This window comes from Plectropomus leopardus, chromosome 12 (assembly GCF_026936395.1).
Source record: "Plectropomus leopardus strain MGB_pleo_1.0 chromosome 12, ASM2693639v1, whole genome shotgun sequence".
NCBI lineage: Eukaryota > Metazoa > Chordata > Actinopteri > Perciformes > Serranidae > Plectropomus > Plectropomus leopardus.
In genome coordinates this window covers 19211097-19233891 of record NC_142187.1, presented here as the reverse complement: position 1 = coordinate 19233891, position 22795 = coordinate 19211097, and the positions used below count along the sequence as shown (strand labels likewise).

The 22795-nt window shown below is 39.9% G+C and overlaps 2 protein-coding genes across 2 annotated transcripts in view; one reads left to right on the top strand and one right to left on the bottom strand.

The window, feature by feature from the left end:
* The window catches only part of ece2a (endothelin converting enzyme 2a), a 92524-nt gene extending 79836 nt beyond the window's left edge, over window positions 1–12688 (top strand). Inside the window, exon 4 of the mRNA XM_042496974.2 lies at window positions 9185–12688. Coding sequence (XP_042352908.1) covers window positions 9185–9484 — 300 coding nt within the window. The 3' untranslated portion in view covers window positions 9485–12688. The remainder of the gene's footprint in view (window positions 1–9184) is intronic.
* Window positions 12689–19578: 6890 nt separating this feature from the next.
* camk2n2a (calcium/calmodulin-dependent protein kinase II inhibitor 2a) lies at window positions 19579–22715 on the bottom strand. The gene is made up of 2 exons (XM_042498549.2): window positions 22223–22715; window positions 19579–21376 (listed from the first exon to the last, which is right to left on the bottom strand). The coding sequence occupies exons 1-2, from the start codon at window positions 22389–22391 to the stop codon at window positions 21306–21308; spliced, it is 240 nt and encodes a 79-aa protein (XP_042354483.2). The 5' UTR covers window positions 22392–22715; the 3' UTR covers window positions 19579–21305.
* Window positions 22716–22795: the final 80 nt, after the last annotated feature.

Sequence of the window (22795 nt, the reverse complement as noted above, 5' to 3'; positions counted from 1 at the left end):
CTAAGCAATGAATAGGAGAAACTGAGGACACACACCGGGAGAAAGAGAGCCTACAGAGTAGAAGAAATGTCACTCTCCTTGGATCGACAACTTGTCTTCTCGTGGACTAATTCCTAAAGGTCAGGCTGAGACTAGGACTGACATATACAAAGTTAATATTTCAAAGGTTTAGTGAAGTTTATTGGTTTCTCTCAATGCGAAGACTGTCTTGGTTATGTCTGCCAAGCTAATTCTTAATAGCGTGGTTGTGAAAAACATAGACAATGTTTTGATAGAGCACTAAAGAGTTGATTGCCACCTGGAGAAACATATAGAAAAAGAGACAAGATATATCAGCTGGACAACCCAATCGGCAGAATAAATGTTTGCATTGTACGTTTCTGTAAACCAAGGATAAGTTACATTTGTACACTTCAGATATAGCAGTTATGTTGATAATTTTATGTTGTGACAGCACTTTTTTAACATGTGGTTAGGTTTATGCAAAAAAACAGCTTGGTTAGTGTTTGGAAAACATCATATTTTGGCTTAAAATACCTGGTTTGGTTGCAACAAACAAAGTTTGATTGTCCTAACGTCTTGAAACCAACGAAGATACCAGACTTTGTCACCACAACTCAGTTGGAAATATCTGGACTTCCAGTTGAAAAATACCTGGTTTGGTTGCCAGAAATATGGCTTGAAATATCCCAGTGTTTAGTTGAATAAACCAGGTCTGGTTGCCACAAACACAGTTGGAAATGCCCGACATGTCATAAAAAAATACCCGCTTTTGTTGGCAAAAGATGGTTGAATAAATCACTGGTCTGAAACAGTTGTCACAACAGAACTATGTCACTTCAGATATGTTCTTGAAATGTACAAATGCAACATATCCTTCATTCACAGACCTTTACAATGCAGTTATTGTTGACAGGGCTAAGCTGGGATCAGTAGTATCAGTGTGATTCATGCACAATAGAATGATTGATATTACAATAATGTTAAACAACTTAAAATGGCAGATGGGATCTGAACTCCAGATCTCATATTACCTGCTTGTTGCCATACACTCAAGACAGGTCAGGTCACTTAGACACAAGCCTCCGCCAACACACTGAATAATTGAGCAGAGGCCACGATGCTGTGTGTGTGTGTGAGAGAATCTTGTGTGCTCGTGGAGTGTGTGATTTGAGGAATGGTTTCAGTAGACTGTGAGTGTGTGAGGATGGTGCTAACAGAGTGGTTTCCTCTGTCTTGGAGAAGCCCTGTGGCCCACATAGGATCAGCTTACAGATGTCGAGAGTGGATGTTGAAAAACTGACTCAGTGTTTTGGGATGCTATTTCCTTACTCCATTGTTTGGGTGTAACAGTGAGTGAGCCCTCCTCCAGCTGTTGATTCAGACTCTACGTTAGACACTGTGCTTTTTCATTTACATCATATGAATTACAGTTTATCTGCACATCCTGAAAAAAATGACCTCTTATCTTTTCTGTAAGTGGTTGTTTATTTGTAGCATTCAGAGCAAAACATCACATCTAAACAGACCTGCCAATGTTGATCCTTTATCATAGTAATTCCACCACTCTGATGTGTGGGTGGATGATTTACATAGTGCCAGAGCTGCTGTTGTACTGCGCGTGCTGATATACATACAGAGTGTGTATAAATATGACTCACCACACTCAATGAATCATCCTCCTTTTCATAAGGATTTCCTGTTAAATGCATACATGCGTGCCCATGCTGAGTGTGAGAATTTCGGTCAGTAATGTAGCCTGCAATCACACAATGTGGAATGGGAATAATATGATGTGTGTCACTTTGTCTAAAATGGTCTAAAACACATCATAATCGACTGCCGACCTTACGTACAAGCAGTCACGGTTAGGGCCGAGCTGTTTGCTATAGTTCAGTAGTTCAGTGTTGTCTGGGGTTGCAGTGTCAGGCTTCCAGTCATCAGTGACATAAGGCTCTGGAGTTACACTGCACAGGTACACAGCCTGCACCCATACATCTCAGTGTCATGAATAATGGCTGAAGGGGTGACGTCAGGATGATGCACTCTGTTAACATCCGCTCTGGTTTACTCAATCAGCAAAACCTCCTGAGGGTATAACCTGTTCTGTACTTTGACCTTGTTTTTATATAGTTCAAGCAATCTGACATAAAAGGTGGCCTTCTGAGGAAACTGTGTATTTATAAAGGAAACTTCAACAAAAAAAAAGTATATCAATCACTCACCTAGTGCTATGTTGAATTTGTGAAGGAAATGCATGGCTCCACAGTAATCGAAGAATCCAAAAACAGAATGATGAATGAATAATGAATGAAAGTAGATGGGGGCTGTGCTCAACAATAGTAAAACTATATCAAAACATCTGTTTACAAACTCTCACACAACTTGTGCAGTATAACTCAAGTCTCATTGATCGTGTCCCATGCTCAGTGCTATATTGTATTGCTAAAACCTCACTGTGTAACACACTTCGATATACGACTGTTTTAACTCAAGACTATTTTTTGACCTTTTTTTTTGACCTTTAATGACTGTGCAGCTCAAAGTCAAAGACACACCAAACCCAGATCGTAGAACTAGCGGCCCCTGCTGTGTTGCCTCATGTTGCCACGTCTTGGCTAAAAATTGGCATATAAACACACCAAACCAGCAGTTGACCAGCGCTTAAATTCTGCGCCTGCGGGAGAGGAAATACCCTTCCATAAAAGCAGACGGCAGTCGTCTGTAATCGTCATTCAAATAGGGAAACTGCAAGACCGTCTTGACACTAGTTAGTCAGTTAGCACATTAACAACACAATCCAATGATGAAATAACAAAGCATATTTAATGTGCGCCAGTGGGCAAAAACACAAACCACCTGGAAATGTTTGTGCTAAAGGACTCAATGGCTAAAGACCTTACTTTACTTCATATAACAAGATTATTTTGATCTCATGCGCTCTTCAATTTAGCCCTTTTTTTTTACATTCCTCACTTCCATTTCACTTCTTGTGTGCTGAGCTGAACTGCCAATATGAGTGACTTCATTCACCGAAGGGCTCGGCCGTTGCTGCCGCCACTTCATTATGCCAAAACAGAAAGCTGACGAGGGTCGATGAAGGCCAATTGGAAAGCTTACAGGAAAGAGGGAGAGAGTAGGGACACCATGTAGCAAAGGGCCACAGGTTGGATTTGAACCTGGGCCAATGACAAGGACTCTGCCTATGCGGGGCGCACAGGTTGCTAGAGGTTGCCTGAAATATTGTTTTAAGAGAAAAGAGAAAGATATGCTCACCTTTTTCATAGTTTCTTTGGAGAGACTTCCAGTGATGTGGACTGACTAACAGTGTTCAGTGTAAACTCCCACATTTTTGTTGCAAAATATCCCGCTTTTCACGTTTGATTCAGCCCATATGGGCATAAGCATGTTTAGAAGTCTATGCGATGTCCTTGGAGCACTTCAGAGATCTGGACCAGCTTGAAAAGTACAATCAAAGTTTACAAAAAAAAAGTAATCCACTACATTTTTTGTGGCTGTCATTGCTTCAATTCTATATTCTTTTGACTCTCTCTGCCTTGTTTTTGTCAAGTCCACCCTAATCTAGATCACCCGACCCTTTTCCCTCCCATTGCTGTGTATTATATTATTAATTTCATCCCATATTCAACGACCCTTCCACCCTCCCTCTCGCTTTTCCTCCATGTCACAGTGGAGAGTGTGAATAATTCATGTTCAGGCTGCCTGCTGGTGGAGATGAATCATGTGAGAAGAGCTGGATACACGTGCTCGTCTCAGAGCGACTTCTCTCTCCAGAGACCCCAGGACAGCATAAAGAGGGGGAGCCACTGTGCTCCTCCACAGCTTTAATGTACAGACCACAACTACTCTGTCCTGGCTGCATGACATTACCATCCCAGGTTTCATGACAGCCACACGTGAGCACAACGCCGGTTCCTCTGCCTTCAAAGCCGAGCCATCCACAGAGACCATACAGAGGTTCTCACTATACATTCATATACTGTACCTCCATTGTATGGCATTAAAGCTTCATGGATATTTCATAAATGATGGCTGTAGAGCAGTTTTTACATGTTTATATTTAGTTGACTGATCCCTTGGAACACAGTGTTGATGGCTCATATAATATTTTAATTTACACAGAAACGTCCAAACTTAAGATTCACCGACAAGCTATTTGTAGAGCTTTCAACAGTATCATACATGTCTTCATCAGTGCATGGAGTTTGCTCGGTTGTCATGGAGAAAGTGCAGTTGTAAGCGAGTTTAACTTATGCCATTTTAAATGGTTTTAAATGTTCCATAATTATACAAGAACTAGAAAAAGTGGGACAAATTCAGTGTTTTGCAAGTCTGAAGTGATGGCCGAAATAAATGAGGCATGAAAAAAAACGCATCGTGTGTAAGGGGGTTTTATGTGCTACACAGAATCCATTTTAGTGGCGTTAAGCTCCTGCAAGCGTCACTGTGTGCATATTGACTTTTGCCAGTGATGATGCAGTTATTTATGCAGTGTAGGCTAACAGCACTGAATGAATGAACTGGATCAATTTAACAACAGGATACATTGTTTTGAATGATTTTATTTGGGGCTATCAGGGTTAACACGTTTATCGCAATGTGATTAAGGTGCATAAATAATGCATTACTTTTTTTAATCGCGTTAATTGCTGGCCGACATCCTTTTTTTCATTGTCTTATGTTCCACACACGTCTCCTACGTTACTGCCAGCCATGCAGCATCTTGCATCAGGGGCAGGTTGTTTTTTTCATGGCCAGTATCGTACACTGTTGGCTGGTAGGACAAAGCAACGGTAAATGTCTCCTCCACTCTTACTGTTTTGCTATTGGTTACGGCTGTGACTTCATGGGTCACATTTCTTCAAAGTTGACCTCCATGTGATTTGAGGATTCAAATTGACTTTGCCACCAGAAGCAAATATTTTATTCGCCTCTTAGCTTGCATTGAAGTGAACAGGTGCCGAATATTTGCCAATGCTAGGAGCTTCGTTAGCGTTAACTCACCTCTCCTGAAATGTTGGAAGTCATTGCATTGCCATCCGCGGTTAGTCATACCACGGTGTAGTCATTTCATCTGAACGTGATAATCTGAGGTGTCACCTTCTGTCTGTCTGCTAATGCGCACTGCCTGGAAATGAAATCTGCTGTATGTCTGCATTTATTCTCAAGCAATGCATCATCAGGACAATATGTTGACCCAGTTTATGTATTTGATGTATGAAATACAAAAAGTTTTCTACTCACTGCTCTGCAGATTCTGTCCCTTCACTCCCACACACACTTCTGTCTCTGGAGAAACTCCCTGCCTTAGCCAAACTAAAAGTGTCTCTGTGTGTTTGTGTTTGTATCAGTTTTTACACTCTGTGTTTGTGTTTGTGTGTGTGTGTGTGTGTGTGTGTGTGTGTGTGTGTGTGTGGGCACACGTGTGTGTACTCGTTTGCCCGAGCTCTGCAGTCCTCTGAAGCTTATTGTGTCCTGATGCACACATGCAGCTCACACGAATGATCAACACACTGGAGTGTTGATGGACCCAGAACAACAATTATTCATATGGAGGGACCCTCACAGTTTTCATGCTGTCACACCGCGTTATCAGACTGCATGGCTTAGCAGCCAGGCTCTGTGGACTGAAAAGCTTGGTGCTTAACATTTGCTTTGGCTCACAGCGATGCAATGTCATGTGCCTGACTGGAGGGATGCCGATTTTGGGGAATTTGGTAACTGACAGAAGTGTTCATTTATCCATCAAACAACAAGTAGTCACAGGGTTTTCTGTGACTCCGATTTTGATATAACTTAAAGTGACTGATTCTCCTGCAGCACTGCCTTGCCTAAAATGCCTAAAACCTTTACTGCTGATGCATTGTTTGCTTTTTATATTCAGTTATGAAGCATATAAATAATAATAAATAAGGAAATAAGGAAAGGAAAGGTGATGAGTCAGTGACAGCCTCCCAGGAGCCAGGCTTTGGTGTCAGTTCTATTGGAGTCAATGGGGCCAGCATGGCAAATCATAGTATAACCCATCATATCTTGGTTGTTTCTACTTTGACAAAAAAGTCCTTTCACCAGATCAAAAAACACACATTATGTGATGCTTACTGACATTTTTCATGTTAATATGTGTAAGCTTGGGCAGTATGTGATATGTTATACCTCTATACCTTCCTGAAATTTCACTGAGATATTCTGTATATGACTGTATATACTTGCGCCTTACATTTAGCTTTTTTTAGACTAACAAATACACAAAAGAAACCCACAAAATCATAAGAAAAGTAATTTTGTTACACCTATTTTCCTTATTAAACAGAGAGATCCAAATGAAAACCTTTTGAGTTCAACTTTCTCTTGATCACAGAGGACTGACAAGGCTTAATTTCCTTGTTAACTCATCATAAAACAAATTTCATTCAAACTTGACAGAAACATAATAAAATTCAGCCAAACCAGTTTGGTTACTCTTGCTAGTAATCTAAATAGTAAGTCCACAGTTCCAACAATTACCAGCTCCAGTTTGGTCCAAATTAAATTTTTTTTTTTTTTTTTTTTTTTTTGTAAATATGTTTTATTGATTTTCTGAAATTTTTTATCCCACAGGAATACAGCACATGTACATGTTATATCAATTTACACAGTCATCTTCAAAACACAGGGTGCGCTGTTCTTCAATTACATTGACCCATTGAGTTCACCCTATCTTTCTTATCCCACCCCTTCCACCCATTCACCCAACACCCCATTGGTCCCCACCCCCCACCCATAGGGTCACAGGTTACAGAACACACTTAAGGAATTGGACCTTGGATAAACAAACAAATGAACTAAGAACTTAAGAAAACAAGAGAGAGAAATAAAAATAAATAAATAAAATAAAATAAAATAAAATAAAATAAAATAAAATAAAATAAAAAAAGATACAATAAAATAATATATATATATATGTACACATATACACATACATACATATACATACACATACACACATTCATAGATATAAATGAAATAAAATAAATAGACATATACAAATATGAAATAATGGGAGAGGGAGAATTCCATCAATGCAAAAGGTCATGTATGTGTTCTAGCCTACTCATTATCAAGGGGTTCTTGTAAAGAGTCATAATAATCAAGAAAGGGCCTCCATACCTTGAGAAATGATTGGGAAGATCCTTTAAGTGTGTACTTGATTTTTTCTAACTTTAAAAAGTACATGACATCCCTGACCCAGTGAGAAAAGGATGGAGGTGTGTGTTGCTTCCATCTGAAAAGGATCAAGCGTCTTGCAAGGAGTGTAGTGAAAGCTATGACAACATAAGCTTTAGTCGGTAGGACAGCTCGGGATTCCTCAGATGTTACCCCAAAGAGGGCACAGATCGGGTCGGGACCCAATCGGGTTCCAAACATCTCACTGAAAGCTTTAAAATACTTGTCCAAAAATGGAAAGGCTCGGACATAGCCAGAACATATGTATTAAGTCTGCAGGTTGGCCTCTACATCGGGGCATAGTGGGTTAAGGTTTGGATAAATCTTTGCCAACTTAGCGTTAGTGAAGTGAACTCTGTGTACGACTTTCAGTTGGATTAGACCGTGTTTAGCAGACGAAGATGATGTATGTATCAAGTCTAAGACGGACTTCCACTGATCATCTCTGAGAACTACTCCAAGGTCAGAATCCCAGGCCTTCTTTAATTTTTCAGTGGGGTGTGGGTCAACTTTCTGAATGAGGTCATAGATCTGGGCAATCAGTCCTCTACTGTCTGATTTCAATTCTAGAATACAGTCTATATATGATTTTGTGGGCTTATCTGGAAATGGGTGGAACGTCTTTTGTACGAAGCTTCTAACTTGCAAGTAACGGAAGAAATGGTTTTTAGGTAGATTGTAGGCTTGGGATAGCTGTGAGAAAGACGCAAATGTGTCTTCTATGTATAAATTACAGATTGATTTGATTCCTTTATCAAACCATTGGGTAAATGTAGGGTCTGTACAGGAAGGAGTAAACATGTGATTTAACTTAATAGGAGAGAGAATAGAAGGACCTTGTATTCCAAAATGTTTTCTAAATTGAGCCCAAATTCTTATAGAATGGTTAACTATTGTATTTGAAGTCAAGTTGTTACAGACAAGAGGCAAGGCTGCGCAAATCACTGAGCCTAAGTGATATCGGCATGATGAGAGTTCTAATTGCACCCAGTCTGCCCTTCCTGTGATTGGTTTATCTTCAAGCCAGTGGATTAATTTTTGAAAGTTGCATCCAAATTAAATTTTTATTTCACCAAGTTAGATGTGGTCTCTTTCTGCCGTTGATGGCCACTGGTTGTTTACAGTCCTGCAACGTATCCCTCCACCACTGCATGTCGCGGTGTCTTTCAGCTTAGCAGCTTGTTCCACCAGTAGAGCTTTTGGTGCTGACTTTTGGTGAGACTTTTGGAGCTTTGGTGGTGCGTGCTGTGTTTGATAGAAAGAGGAGCACCTGTATGTATAAAAAACATACCTTCGGGATTTCTAAATACACTTTTACCGTTATACCGCCCAAGCAGTGGTGTAGTGGAGGGTATACGCAGGTATATAAAGTATACCAACCTCTTTTTCTGGTATTTACAGTATACCCACCTATCAGCCAAAAAACCATTGCAATACAAAGAGAGTATATAACTTCCTCCTTAGTAACCTACCCATCTAAATAGTAGTACACCCACCTCACCAACTACGACTTCTCCACTGCACCTATGCCTATGTGGGTGTTCGTTATCCTGCCTTTTGATGTAACACTATGTTGGACCAAACAGGGGCTTGAAAGGCAGCTGCTGGACAGGACCATGATCTGTTTGGAGACCAATAAAATGAACATGCATATTTACATGGACAGCATAAATAAGCATAACATAATGTGTCTTTTAATCTGGTGGAAGGATAATTCCATCAAATTTAAAACAACTAAAATATGATGGGTTATAGTGTTATTTGCTGTGCTGGCCCCATTGACTGCAGTAGAATTTACACCGAAGTCTGGCTCCTGGAGCGCTGTCACTGACTCATGACCTTTCATTTTTTTAGTTTCCTTGTTTGCTGGTGTTCATGGTGGGAATTACAGTGGGTCAATATTGGCGGTAACATCTTCTAACACTCTTCCTCTCCTCTTTCTTTATTCTTCTCCCAGATTAGCCGCTGCCTGAAGCCTGGAGGACGGTTTGTCTCTGTGACCTTCGCCCAACCCTTCTTCAGGAAACGCCTCTATGCTCGCACTGAGTACAACTGGTCCATCAAAAATTACAGTTATGGAGAAGGCTTTGAGTATTTTGTGCTTGTAATGACCAAAGGAGAAGAGCTTAGCCCAGAGGATGCAGCTCTGGAGAAAGAGGTACTGGAAGACACAAAATCACCAGCCACCGAGGTCGCCACAACACAAGATGAGGATGATATAAAAGAAGACTTCCTGTCTTATATTAACGTAATATAATACGTTAATATAACGTATATTATACATTATATTTCTAAGAATTCAAGGAATTCTTAGGAATATATTAACTCTGACATTTATAAGTTAGTTTTATACTGAGATAATGACCTCCGAAATTTGAACTTTTCCACCCTAACATACAAACAAAAACTTTTAAACTTTAAAAACTCTATTGCTCCAAATTACTTTTTACTGTTATAACTTTTAATTTGTTAGAATAAACCACTATGTACTTTTTTATCATGATCTATATCACAGGTTTTCTACAGTAAAATTTAAGTTTTGAGACTTTTTAAATGCCACTCAGAATTAAATTTAATGCCAAACATGAACCAACATCAATTACTTAAGTTTGGCACCACCTTTACCCAAATGTTTATCATAAATCATAAAATCTAGACTATCATAAAACTCTGTCTCCCGCCTGAGACAAGGTGAGAACAAATCAGGGGAAATACATGCCGTTAACTGGGGATTGGGTCACTCTGCATGTTGGTTTTCACTGCCTTGATTCCCATCGTGCCAAGTTTGAAAAACTTTTTCATAAATTACAGCGTGCCTCATACGCTTTGCCTTGTACCTGTTTCAGGCCATGGAGTTTTCTGTCAGAAAACAACAATTCATAGAACCCTACTCTCCATATCTTTTCATTTTTAAGACTTTTCAAATATTCATTTAAGACTTTATACCAATTTTGGCCTTACTTTATATTAAGAAAATAATGCCTTGTAAGAATTTCTAAAGATCTGCAGAAACCCAGATATCATTCTCTGTCATGAAAGGCGATTTATATCGGGTTAAATATCCTGTAAATTCAAATAAGAACACAGCTTGGCAGTAATAGTTGCCAGGATGAAATTGCCAACCATTTTCAGAAATTGGCAACCAATTTTTGTCTGTACGTATTCACTTGTACAGACTTTTTACAACATTTAAATAGGCAAAAACATTGTCTAATCATGGGGAGAACTGGCCACATAAAAGAAATTACCAATGAAACAAAAGCTATTAAATTAAAAAAAATAAACTAATATTTTCAAAGGGAATGTAGATTCTGGCACATGTTGAGTGTAAGGGTTTAGACAAAAACATCATGGTTTGAATTAAAATAAGTATGTTTGTAACATAATGCATCACTAGAATACTATGCATCACATACTAGCACACTGTGTTTTTAACAAAATAATTCAGCTTACTTTTGGTTTTACACCTGACTTAAACAGTAGTCTCTCAGGTGAAAGTCCGGAGTTTGTTTGACCCATCCAGTTTCCCTCCCACTCACTATATGTGTACTTTCTCGCTCCTAAATACCACAGTAGTGGCTCAGAGTATCAAAAATGCTGCTGCCTGCGTCTAATACTGCTGCTCAAGGATTGCTCTGCCCAAAGTATCTGTTGTCAAGATCTACTGATCAATTGCTGGCAGTTTAGGAGTTGAAAACCAGGTTGTGGGACCATCCTATAAACCCAGTGTTTCTGACAACTAGTCATCTACGTGTATGAAAATGCATAGACTACCCAAACTGACCTTGGCCCGTTCCCCGCCACTTATCTCTTCATGTCACAACAGATACAGAAAAGCTAACCTCCAAAATACAGGGCACCATCAATCAATCTTTTGCTTGAAGTCTCCTCTTTTATAGTGTCCCTGTTGTCAATCAGGTTACCCTTACATAAACATAAACAACATAAACATTGATTTCTGTATATTCTTATGTTTTTATTGTTTATACAGTCAGTTTAATTGTGATTTGCTATGGGATGATCTATTGTCATGTTAACCATGACTCATGTTTCTGTCTGTCATAATTCTCCAAAGCTGCTACTATCAGCTTCTGTTCCAGCACAGTTCATAATGGAAACTTTTATCTTTTATAAACCAATTTCACATCCCAGTGTCCTTAACTGTTCTGTCTGCCTGTAAATCAGAAAGATTCAACAGCCTCTGGCTCTGTGGTGCAGCACAAGACTGCCAGTGTTACGCAATTTGCAAGACAAACTGGCATGTCTAGACACGGTACATAACGGCAGCACCGGCCTGCATGTAAAGTCGGTGTTAAAGTCTATTAATATGTCAGTCAGAGTCTCCACTTCTGTTGGGGTTGTCTGCGTCCGTCCCATGTCTGCTTTAGATTCCAGACAAAAGCTGCTAATGGAGATATGCAGTGTGTTACACACCTGTCAAGAACGCGGTGTGGGCACATGCACATGTACATAGAAGAAGCCCACCCCTGCGTGTTATTTGTAGAGGAAACATGAGACGATTCTGGTCCTGAGCTCTCTGCTGCTTAAATTTAGACTTGAAGGAGAGCGAGAGAGCGAGCCAGGCATGCAGACAGGCAGCGAGGCTGGTGACTGGAGGGGGGACCACATTGATAAAGTAGAAATCATTTATTTTTAATTCTCCACTGAGATCTAATTACAGCCTATTTTTAAGACTTGGAAAAAAAGGTGTGTGATTTTTCAGATGGCTCATCTTTCCTTCTACGATTTTCTGCCGGAGTAACGTTGTAGTTTGTTTCACTTTTCTTTAGCTAGACCACAAGATCTACTTAGTAAGTGCTGTAGCTTTTGGTCGTGTCACACAGTCTCCCTTAGCAATCACACATTGGTTTATGGACTCCTGCTTTGAAGCCTAAAGTTTGGCATTTTGGCCGCAGCAATCTTGGTTTTCTTGAATTAGATGGGACCTGAGGTGACCGCAATTGGATGAGAAGTTGGACCTGGGGAGGAGCAAGGGGTCGATCCGAACATGGCATGTCTCCTAGACTAGATGCCTGCAGAGCTGCAGACCACCGTTCGAGACCAACAAACAGTGCTGATTGTTTTTAGCAAATCATTACTGTGTTTCTAACAGCTCTTCTTGTATGCTGAGCTTAACTGCCAGTCAGAGGTATTTCATTCACAAATGGGCTTCGCTGTCTCCAAATTAACATGTTGAATCTCCCAAGGAAAAAAAAAAAAGCCACCGATGGCTGATGGGGGCCAATGGTGTGGGACACACTGCCAAAACAAAGTTGACAGACGCCTACTGACATCCTGACATCGACCAATGAATGACCGTTGGCTCAGTGTGTCAGGGCCCTGAGCACATCAAGTATGTAGTTTTGTGGTGAGATTGTTTTTATAAGGAAGTGTTTCCAAAATAAAACTTTAATCTCAATTTGTTGTGCACTGAAGCATAAAAAATAAAATCAAATGTTCATCTCTGAGTGTTTTTCATACTGAACAAGAACTAAAAAATGTTTTGACATTACCACAGTAACTGTTGCTTTGATATGATAAACTACTGCTTTCAGATATTCTCCTGTTATATATACTAACACTCAGAAATACACACACACACACACACACACACACACACACACACACACACACACACAGTTGCACATATTGAAATGTATCAGTATCAGACAGTGATGGCCTCAATCTCACCCACTCTGTATCTTCCCCCCTGCAGACCCTTGCATTGTCTCTGGGTAAACCTCATTGGCTATTATCTGGTTTCCATGGTGACAATTGGGTGCAATGCCCTGACTACCTGAACAGCCTGGCACCTATTTGGCATGGCAGGATGGATGACAGGAGGGTGCTTATGTAAGTGGCAGTAGGTTTGATATTGACAATAGAAGCTTAGGGGGTGCAGAGCAGCTCGGCTGCAGCACTGGGACATAAAAACATTTGATGGATTCAACACTCAGTGAGGATGGGTGGAGGTTGGGCACACCGAGAGAGTTTTGCTCTACTTTCCCACAAACCATGATGCAGTTTACCCCCTTTTTCCTCAGTTACACTTAGTTAAGTTTTCAATTTCTGCACTGTCAATATATAAATACACTGAAACTCAGACGACAAATTTTTGGTAAATTCGGTTTACAGCTCCCTCGGTCAGACTGACTGATCTGCAATGGCTGAGACCCCAGTGACAATGAGATTTAACTTGCCTGGACTTAAGTTATATAACCGCAGAGCAGGGCGCAGGCCTCACACAGGAGAGGTTTAGTCATCATTTTCAAACCTTTTTGTCTCATGTGCAGTTTTTTTGTCTCTTCAGCTGATCACCTGAGTCATCCAGGTGTCTGTGGCAATGATTTAATATAGAGCACTGTGTATTTATGTGAGATGTAGTGGAGCCAGAATTTCTCTCCTGCCGCTAATTGTCCTCCATGCTCTGTTGCCCAAGGGCAGCAACAACACTAATCTACTGCATGCTCAATGCCTTTCTCTGTGTCTTTTTGTCTCTCTTTCACTCTCAGTCACTCTTCTCACCACCATCCTGCCCTCTCTGTCTACATCAATTGGCCCTGAGTGCTTTGGTGTGTGGGTGTTATGTGAGGGCTCATACAATTCAAAAGGTCTACTGCATGCTTTAACCAAACATCTCTGGGTTTTATCTGCCACATTGTATGTGTCTTTGTGTTTAAAATTGAATCACGACACAGCATTGCTGCCTGTTTGTACCCCATTGAACTGTCTGCTTTTACTGCAGCTACACTCAACAAGTCAGCAGAGATTCTTAAAGGGACATTCTGGTTTATTACAACCAAGGTCCTGTTTTTGTAGTTTTGTCCTGTCGGTAATAAAAACAGTGTATTAGCTTATTTAGAGGGTGAAACAAAGGCAAATGCTAAAATTATAAGTGAGCAAAGAAAATTATGGACATCATGACATCACCTGTTAGTTTGTGGACTCCTGTTTTGAAGCCTTGAGTTTGGCATTACAGCCATCACCATAAGTGACCATATTTGGGTGACAGGCTGGCACTGTGGAGGAGAGAGGGGTGGGTCTGGCTGAGAAGCTGAAGAATCTATTGGCAGACAGTCTGTCACTCAAAGTGGCCCGACCTTAATTCTGCGTAACTTTGAGCTTTAATAAAATGTAAATGAGCGAATTCTAAAAACATTCACCCCCTGTATAGTTATCATGAATGTTAAAAAATGGCTATGTTTATTTCTGATGTTAATATGGGGGGTCTAGGGGGATTGAGTCTGTTTTGGAGACAGCTTCAAGTGGCCATTAGAGGAATTGCAGTTTTTGGCACTGCTGTGGTGGCTTCATTTTTCAGTCCCTGAAGTTGCTGTTTGGTAGGAAGGCAACCTCTTATCAAAATACGACTGAATTAACATCCATTGTGCGTATATATTAAAATAAAATTACTATATTCATATATTATTTTGAAAACCACATTTAAGGTTCCTGTCATTCCAAACATACCTTCAACTTTATATAACACAGTTCAATGATATTCTATTAATATATGAATCGTTCACATGGCCAATACCTCAAATGGTCAGGTGGTTACACTAGCTCAGCTATCCCATTTGCCATGAGCATGGATGTATAAAGAAGAAAACCGGATACAGATTTGAAGGCAGGCCCTCATCATTTTCTATGAAAGCTGTTTACTGGTGCACAGTTCAATAGGCTAAAATATATATAGCAGACGTCAACACCTTTTTTATGGTTAAGCACAGTAATTTATAGTATAAAATCAGCATTACTGCCTGGCAACGAAGACAAATATCTGACTCTAAGATTAAGTTGTTAACCCACCCACGAAGACATAAATTGCCAAAATGTATCTACATTTTATAGACAAGACATGCGAGGAAAACAACGTTTTCCTCATGGATTTAACGTAACAGTGGGTGAGTAATTGATATACGAATGATCATTTTCTGAGTGGTGTATTTCTTAATCCAGTTGCTACTGACTGCCATAGATAGAATGGAGGGAATCACCAGTTATCCTTGTCAGTGGAAACCAATCTGCATTAGATGTAGAGCACTAAGAAAAATCACTGAAAGCTACGGCTGCTTTCAACAGCACTGTATATCTTTCCATCTCCCTTGGGGCAGCATAATGGCATATTATACTGTATGGCTGGCTTATGTAACTGGAGGAGGAATATTAATGGACGTCCACTCAGGACGGGGCCAAAGTGGAATCAGATCAAAGCTCTTTGTCCTCACTGCACATGCTCAATTTGAACCTCGAGCTGAGTGTTGCTGTGAGCTGTGCGTTAGTGTATGTGGGAGATAACAGTGCAGTGGCACTTAACAGTTACTGTTGTCTGCTTTAGCGTTTTGTTTGTTTCGTACACAGATGTGTATATGTCTGTCATGCTTGTTTTTCCATCCAGTCTTTCTGTGTGGTTACATACTTTTCACTGGGGAGGCATCTACAACATGTTTGTGTTGACCCCAGCATGGCCTGCAATCCCAGCCCATCTGCTAGGTCAGGACACAGAGCCACGAAGGGTACATCTACAGCTCCGCCGCTCAGTCAACTAACCTCTGACCCTGGAATTTGCCAAATGATGATTGAACTTAAGTCGTCTCATCAGAGAGCTGTTGTAGATGTTCCAGTCAGATGTCTTACATTAGAATTTAAAGGATACATCCATTTCTTTTTATCTTTGAATTATTGTCGTTCACAATTTATTGAAATTTTTTTTAGTTGTACTATATCCAACTAAAACATAGCCAAAGCGTTTTTGGATTTTTAGAGTTTGATATCAATTTCATGCTGTGGCCACATTACAAAAGAATTACTTTGTCAATCAACCATCAGATTTTCTTGTGAATTTTGATTTACTGGGTGGGCTAAGAAGAGGGTGAAAGGGATGGACAGGATAGAGGAAGAGGATACCCTAGAGAGTTGACTCAATGAAATAAAAGTGGGACCAATAAACAAACTGTGTTGTCTGTTTGCTGTTTTCAGACCTGGTGCGCAGAGAACAGTCTGGCTATGGATTTTGAAACAGCGCTTAGGAACTCAAAATCCACAACAAAACCTGCCATTTTGAAACAACGGTTAATTGACACAGTAATATTGTCACAGCTGTGTGTTAGGAGTAGTATTTTACGATGGCTTCAATTGCAGCTCAATCAGTCAGGAACTGGACGTATCCAGGCACTTCACTCTGCGTCGTGCCTAAGACTGCAATAGTGTTTTTTAATAGTGGACAACAATGGAGCATACTTGTTATATACTTGTTTTATATTTGTTATCAGGATGAATCCTTTTTTGAATTCTTTTAGTGTATTTTTTGATCACGATTAAAAAGATAAAATAACACCATTATCATCCTTTACACCTATTGTCCAAAAATGTCTCAACATATTTCGATTCAAGAATATTTTGTGGAATTTCTGGATGCTGTAGCACCACCGGTGGCAGGACTTGAATGAATTACTTTAGCAGTCACATGTTGACAGCCACACTGTGTCAGGGAGAGAGGTGTGGCGGAGCTGCACTGATACCAGTCAATATTTGCCCAAATATGTCTGTCCGGTTCCGGCCTTCCAGGGCTACCCATTACTGTGAAAAGTGTAATTGTCCATGACTGCAGACAGTCACATACACACACACACACACACACACGGCATCCACAACAACAACATGATCGATAGCACTATGTGTTCATTCAGTGCAGTGCTGATGTTATCAGGACAGTCAATAATCCCTCTGATGGGAATGTGGTCGGTTACACTGATGACGCTTTGTTGCGCTTCTGTTATTAGAGTGAAGTGCATTTCAGAGTCATATAAGGATCAGTGTTGAAGCATTGTTGTCAGGACACATAGCTTTTTACAGATGAGTCCTGAAACTGTACATGTTCTTCCAAACGTAAAAAACGAATCTGTGGCGTAGTTTCCAGGAACATTTCGTCGTGAGATTATGAGGAAATGAATTGAGTTATCAGTGCTGTGCATGTTTGTCTACCGGAGGTGGAAGGGGGAGGGGTCGGGTCACCTCACACAATTTCCTGAGTGACACTGTTGGCAAACAGTGTAGTACAGTATTCTTCACCTTTTCTTCCACCTGATAGTTTCACCCAATTTCACAAATCTGCTGACGTAATAAATTAATGCTTCTCAGACAGGGTACGTGCACCTTAGGGGGTTCCTCTGCAGTTACCCCAGGGTACTTAGCTAATATGAATGATGTTGAAATTGTGTTTTGATTAAAAAAAAATAAAGATATATCCACATTTTTGTGTTTAGGAGAAAATAGGATTAGTGGCTGTGATCTTAAGTATATTTATTCACTGTCACAGAGACCGAACTACAGGCACTGTATGTGAGTTTGCACACTGTTTTCTGTATTTTATGTGCAAACTTAGACAATTCAGAGTAGACAGACATATTAGTCCTCTTCTATTGCTCCTTTGTGGAGACCATTTTAACTTTTTGTTCCACTGACTAGTATTTTTCACTGCATAAGATAAATAAATGAATGTCAATGTGCAGAGGTGAGGATTTAAGTCAAACAATTTGATGACTTTAGCCACGATTTGACCAAATCAAAAATGACTTGCAGCTTAACTTGGCCTTTAACACCTGTGACTTGTGACTTCACTAGGACTTGAGCCTTTTGACTTGGAAATACTTGATACAACATAGAAAAAAAAATAATAATTCTGTTGTGATACTGGTTAACGGTGATAAATGCTATGAAAGACTTAATATGGTTAAGTTCTGTGACTATTGTTTTTTAACAAACCTTTTTTAACAGATACATTTTATAATGAATTTATGATACTTGTAAACATAATATACTGAATCAATTATTACTCTGTTGTTAAAAGGGCACTACATTTCTTAAAGAGCACTTAACGACTTGTTTCACACTTGAAACTCAAAGTTTAAAACTTGGACTTGACCCTGGACTTGCTATTCTTGACTTAAATTCGGACATGCCCCACTTCTGTCAGTTTGTCCAGTGAGATTGCAGAATATGACAACAATGACCTGTGACTCCTGAGTGGAGAGTTTCCCTTTAAAGATTAACGTCTTCAGCAGGAAACAATGGGCTTGAGGCTGAGATCCACAAACAGGAAGTCAGGAAGTATTGAAAAGCGGATGAACACATTGTTTGGTTTAGTGTTTTCCTTGGATTTGTTGACAATAACAAAATATGTTTATAGACTACTGCCAGCCTTTTCTTTAAACTTATCATACAATTCCCATTAGGCGAGTACTGGAGGGCTTTCACATCCCCTATTTAGTGTATATGAGCATTTTAATATGATGTATGTATGATATGTAGGGCACTGTAATGATATGTTGAGAAGCAGTATATGATAATGCAAGGCAGCCTGATTTTTATCTTTGTTTTTGGTGCTGTTGTTGTGCTGTCACTGCTATATAGGTCTTAATTTATCTGGTAATTGCTGTATGGTACACGATGAATTTCCACACAGACTAATAAATACTTATCTATCTACCTGTTGGGCTTCAATTAAGTAGTTAATTTCTAGAGAAAAGGAGAACAAACTATTCAATTGGAGCCCAGCCATGTGTAGTATTTGTGCCTTGCAGTTAATTATTATTTTTGCCTCGATGTGCGCACACTTTGTCCCTCTTCTGTAGGTTAGTTAGTTTAGTAGGTTTCCCATCGAACAATTTGGTTAAATCCTTCATAGCAATGTTATGTGGTCAAAATTATGTGAAAACTAACAAGCAAATCCAACAAATGGAATGGAGAAATGGTTGAAATGTCCAGTTTCTGTCATTGTGTGGGGGTACGTTGGACAAAAAAATGATTGAAACACTAATAAACCACAGAACATGCTGGTTTTTTAGGTTTTTGTGCATGATCTTTTCTTGGTGCACCTGCCTCAACGAGTGTTTAAAGGCCTGATCATACTTGGTGTGAGAGCTACAGTATGAGAACACTGTAGACTTTGATAGATGATCATGTGGCCAGTCGTGGCTCCCTAGGGGTCTGTGTCTTGATAAATTCACTTGTGTGGGCCGGCATAGAGCTGTTTAACAGTTTAACAGATGGATCTCTGTTTCTTCCCTGCTCCTTAATTAAGGATCAGTATTTACTGTCACTGGGGTCATCGCTACAGACTCCAAAGACTACAAAGACATGGGAAGACTTTTGATTTCTGATGCTGCCAATGCAGCTCATTTCTGTTGCTTCTTAAAAAAGATCTTTTTTTTGTTTTTAATTTTCATTGTGCTCAGGAAATGTACTCTGTTTTTTTCCTTCCTGACTTTTATTCACAGGCAACTCTGATGCCGGTCCTATTGTTTGTCGTCTTCCATTGACTTGGGACAAAACTGAAACCAACGAATCACATTTCCATGTTCTTTCACCATTTATTAATTCACCAAATACAGTGAAAATGGCATCATAATATACAATGACTCATTCTTAGAATGTCATGACATTTTTGTTGCTTTTTTGCTTCATAAAACAATGTTTCATTATTGAAAATATTAAGGTTTCATGCACAACAAACCATATCCAGTTTCTTTAAAATAATGGTACAAAATAAACAAAATTAAAAAACAAAAAACTGTAATGTCAAAAATCGGTCAAATAACCACGTGTTATTTGAGGATACTCGTAAACAGTGCAATATACTCTAAAACTGCCATTTTCTAACAAATTCATCAACGAAGCTCAAGTCACAGTATACGATTTCTTAATAATAGTTTAACATTGATGTGTGCAAAAACCCCAGACACATTCAGTTAGTCTTTAAAAAACACCCGACCTCTGATATAGAATGAGACCAGTCCATCCCAAAATCTCAGCTTCGTCTCCATTGAAGCCTAGTCTCATTCTGTATATCCTCTCTGTAGTAGAAATATTTCTGTTGATGAATTGTAAGACGATAGACTAGCATATCATTTAAATAACAAATATTTAGATATAAAAATACAAATATGACTTTTGTTAAAAAGAAGCGTGCCAGGGTAAGAGTAGTGGCACCTGCGTTGGCACCGGAGTGAAAGTTCATGCAAATAGATGGAGAAAAAAACTCATAGAGGACGAAACACGAATCATTTGCTGAAATTAAAATAACCAAATTTATGGAAAGCGTAATTTTTCCCATCAATTTCATGACTTTTATTTTAAATATTTACTATGATCTCCATATCTGTGCTGGTCTCTGTAGATATTTGAAAATACAAAATAAAAGAAAAAGAGAGGGGGCAAAAAACCAAAAGATATGTGCAGGTTTAAATCAGCTACATGGAGGTGCCACGCTGCACCTTTAAACCACTGATACATAAATGTAGCCTGGTTTTATCAGTGGCCTAATGCTCTTTAAGGGCCAAAAACAACTACAGAAAATATTAACATTGCACCATCCTCGGATATATGGGTTCTTTTTTACATACAATGGGTCTCCTCTATTTAGCAGACTCAAGAGTTTGGTTGGTCTGTTTTTAGAAAAGCGTTAGCAGCAACAGGAATGCATTGAACCAGTGCTGAAAGGACAGCTCCCTTTAATGCACCGTCGCTGACTGAATCAACAAAGCAAAGCCTAAAGGAGGGGGAGGAAGGGGGACGTCTGAGAGCTTAGCCTACCTACTGTACTGTACAACTTATTGAAATGGGGCTGGGATTTAGCTTCAGCCTCCAGTTGCAGTATTTTGTTGCTTACAGCGCTGTTGGAAAGGAAAAAAAGAGATGGTCGTGAAGTAATGACAAGTTCATCCATCATTAAAGTCAGCAGAGGTTGAGACACAGCGGAGTCCGCCATCTCAACATCTTGCTGCGTAGCAGTAGTTAAAATCGGGATTCGTTTGGAGAATTGCCAGCAATCCCATGATAAATCTTGGTCTTTTCCAGAGTCTCTCTCTCTCTCTCTCTCTCTCTTTCTCTCTTCATTTCTTTCTTCGACATTTCTCTTCCTTTCTCCATTTCCCCCCTTTTCTTTTGCCTTTCGTCAGTCACACCATCCTCGCTTCGTGCCGTCGTTTTTTCTCCCGCAATCCTCGAACATGCACAGCCGACAAGTGCTTCAAATCGGTGATCAAAATTAAAAAAGTCTTGCAAGGCATCGCTCACGTTTAAACGCCGGGTGAAGACTTGTCTGTCATCCCCTTCAGGACCTCGTCTATTCGGTCGTCCTCGATGACCACTGTGGAGGAAGAGGGGGAGAGGATGTTAGCTCAGACTGATGTGGGTGCTGCGTTTCTGCACAGTAGCCTACTGATTTATTTGTTATTTCTTTTCAGTAGTGATGATTGGGTCGAAGATATGTATTTATACTGATATTTTACTTTGCATCGGTTTGTGTGTTTTACATTTTTGTATACTTTATTCTTTAGAGAAGCCCATTATGGGTTTCTACCTCACCTGCATGTGTAAATTGTTTTATATCCCTTTTTTATTTACAAATAAGTAAATTAAAACTAAACTAAAAACCATGACAGCAGAGAATGGCATTTCTATAAAAATCAATAGTGTTGTTTTTATTATAAGGTCAGTGTAATCTTATTTATTGACTATAGTGGAGTTATGGCGCTTTAAATAACAAGTGAGAGAAAATGTGACTGTAGCGCAGTTGCAGGTGAACAAATAAATAAAGCATTGCAAATCCCCGACCTCGAGTACGCGCACGGTAAAAACAACTCATTCCCGTTAATGGCGACGAGCCAGGCGATTTATCCTTATGGTTATTGTTTTATGGTGATGGTGGGGTGTGTCCTTACATGTTGATGATGTCTGGTGCATGTATGTAAACAATTTGAATGTCAACCACAGACTACAAAGAAGTATCCATCCTGTGGTGCATTTTCAAACAGCAAAATTGTGCAAAATATTGTAGATACATAATGAATTGCAATAGAGCATCACACTAATCTCACTATAAATCCTTATGTATTTTGCATATTTTTTCCCATATAGACTATTGCCTAATTCTGGTCACGTTTTATAATGACAACATGCCTAAGTGTCAATCTTTTATTTAACCATCCTTTACCTCGCTTGGCTCTGCCGATCTGTCCAAGCTTTGGGGGTCTTTTCGCCTGCGACGCAGCGAAAAAGGCGTTTGTGTCCTGCAGTCCGCAGCTAAAGGACATCTGACTGACCTCGCTGTCCGCACCGTAGCCGCTCATTTTCCCCTCGTTGTATGGCAGCACCTCGGACATTGTGGCACGACGGAGAAGGGTCACCAGCGGAGATAAAAAGAAGTTTAAAGTCTTCCTCGGTGGCTTTATGTGCTCAATAAAGCCGTAGATTCCGGTTTTTGTTTTTGTGCAGGCTGCACAGTTTCTCCTATTGGGATCCTCTCTGAGTGTTATCGGTGTGGATGAGGGGCCACCAGCGTCTGAGGTCCGGCTGTTGTCGGTGGTCTCTCTGTGGTCTCTGGATGTGTTGCAGCTGCAGGTAGAGACAGCGGTGAGTGAGAGAGGGAGAGTTGTGTTCGCCTGTGTTGCTGGCTGATGTCTGGTGAGGGAAGTGGGAGATCCCGGGATCATAAAGGAAACCCAGGCAGAACGGTGAAGTCATCCATCCGGGTTTGAAGCGCGCGCGCGCGCGGGCGTGTGTTTGG

Excerpts from the sequence above, each read along its gene's own strand:
- camk2n2a (XM_042498549.2), bottom strand. The coding sequence starts at position 22,391 with ATGTCCGAGGTGCTGCCATACAACGAGGGGAAAATGAGCGGCTACGGT. Across the intron at positions 21,377-22,222 it reads GATCGGCAGAGCCAAGCGAG|TGGTCATCGAGGACGACCGA; the intron begins GTAAAGGATGGT and ends CTTCCTCCACAG.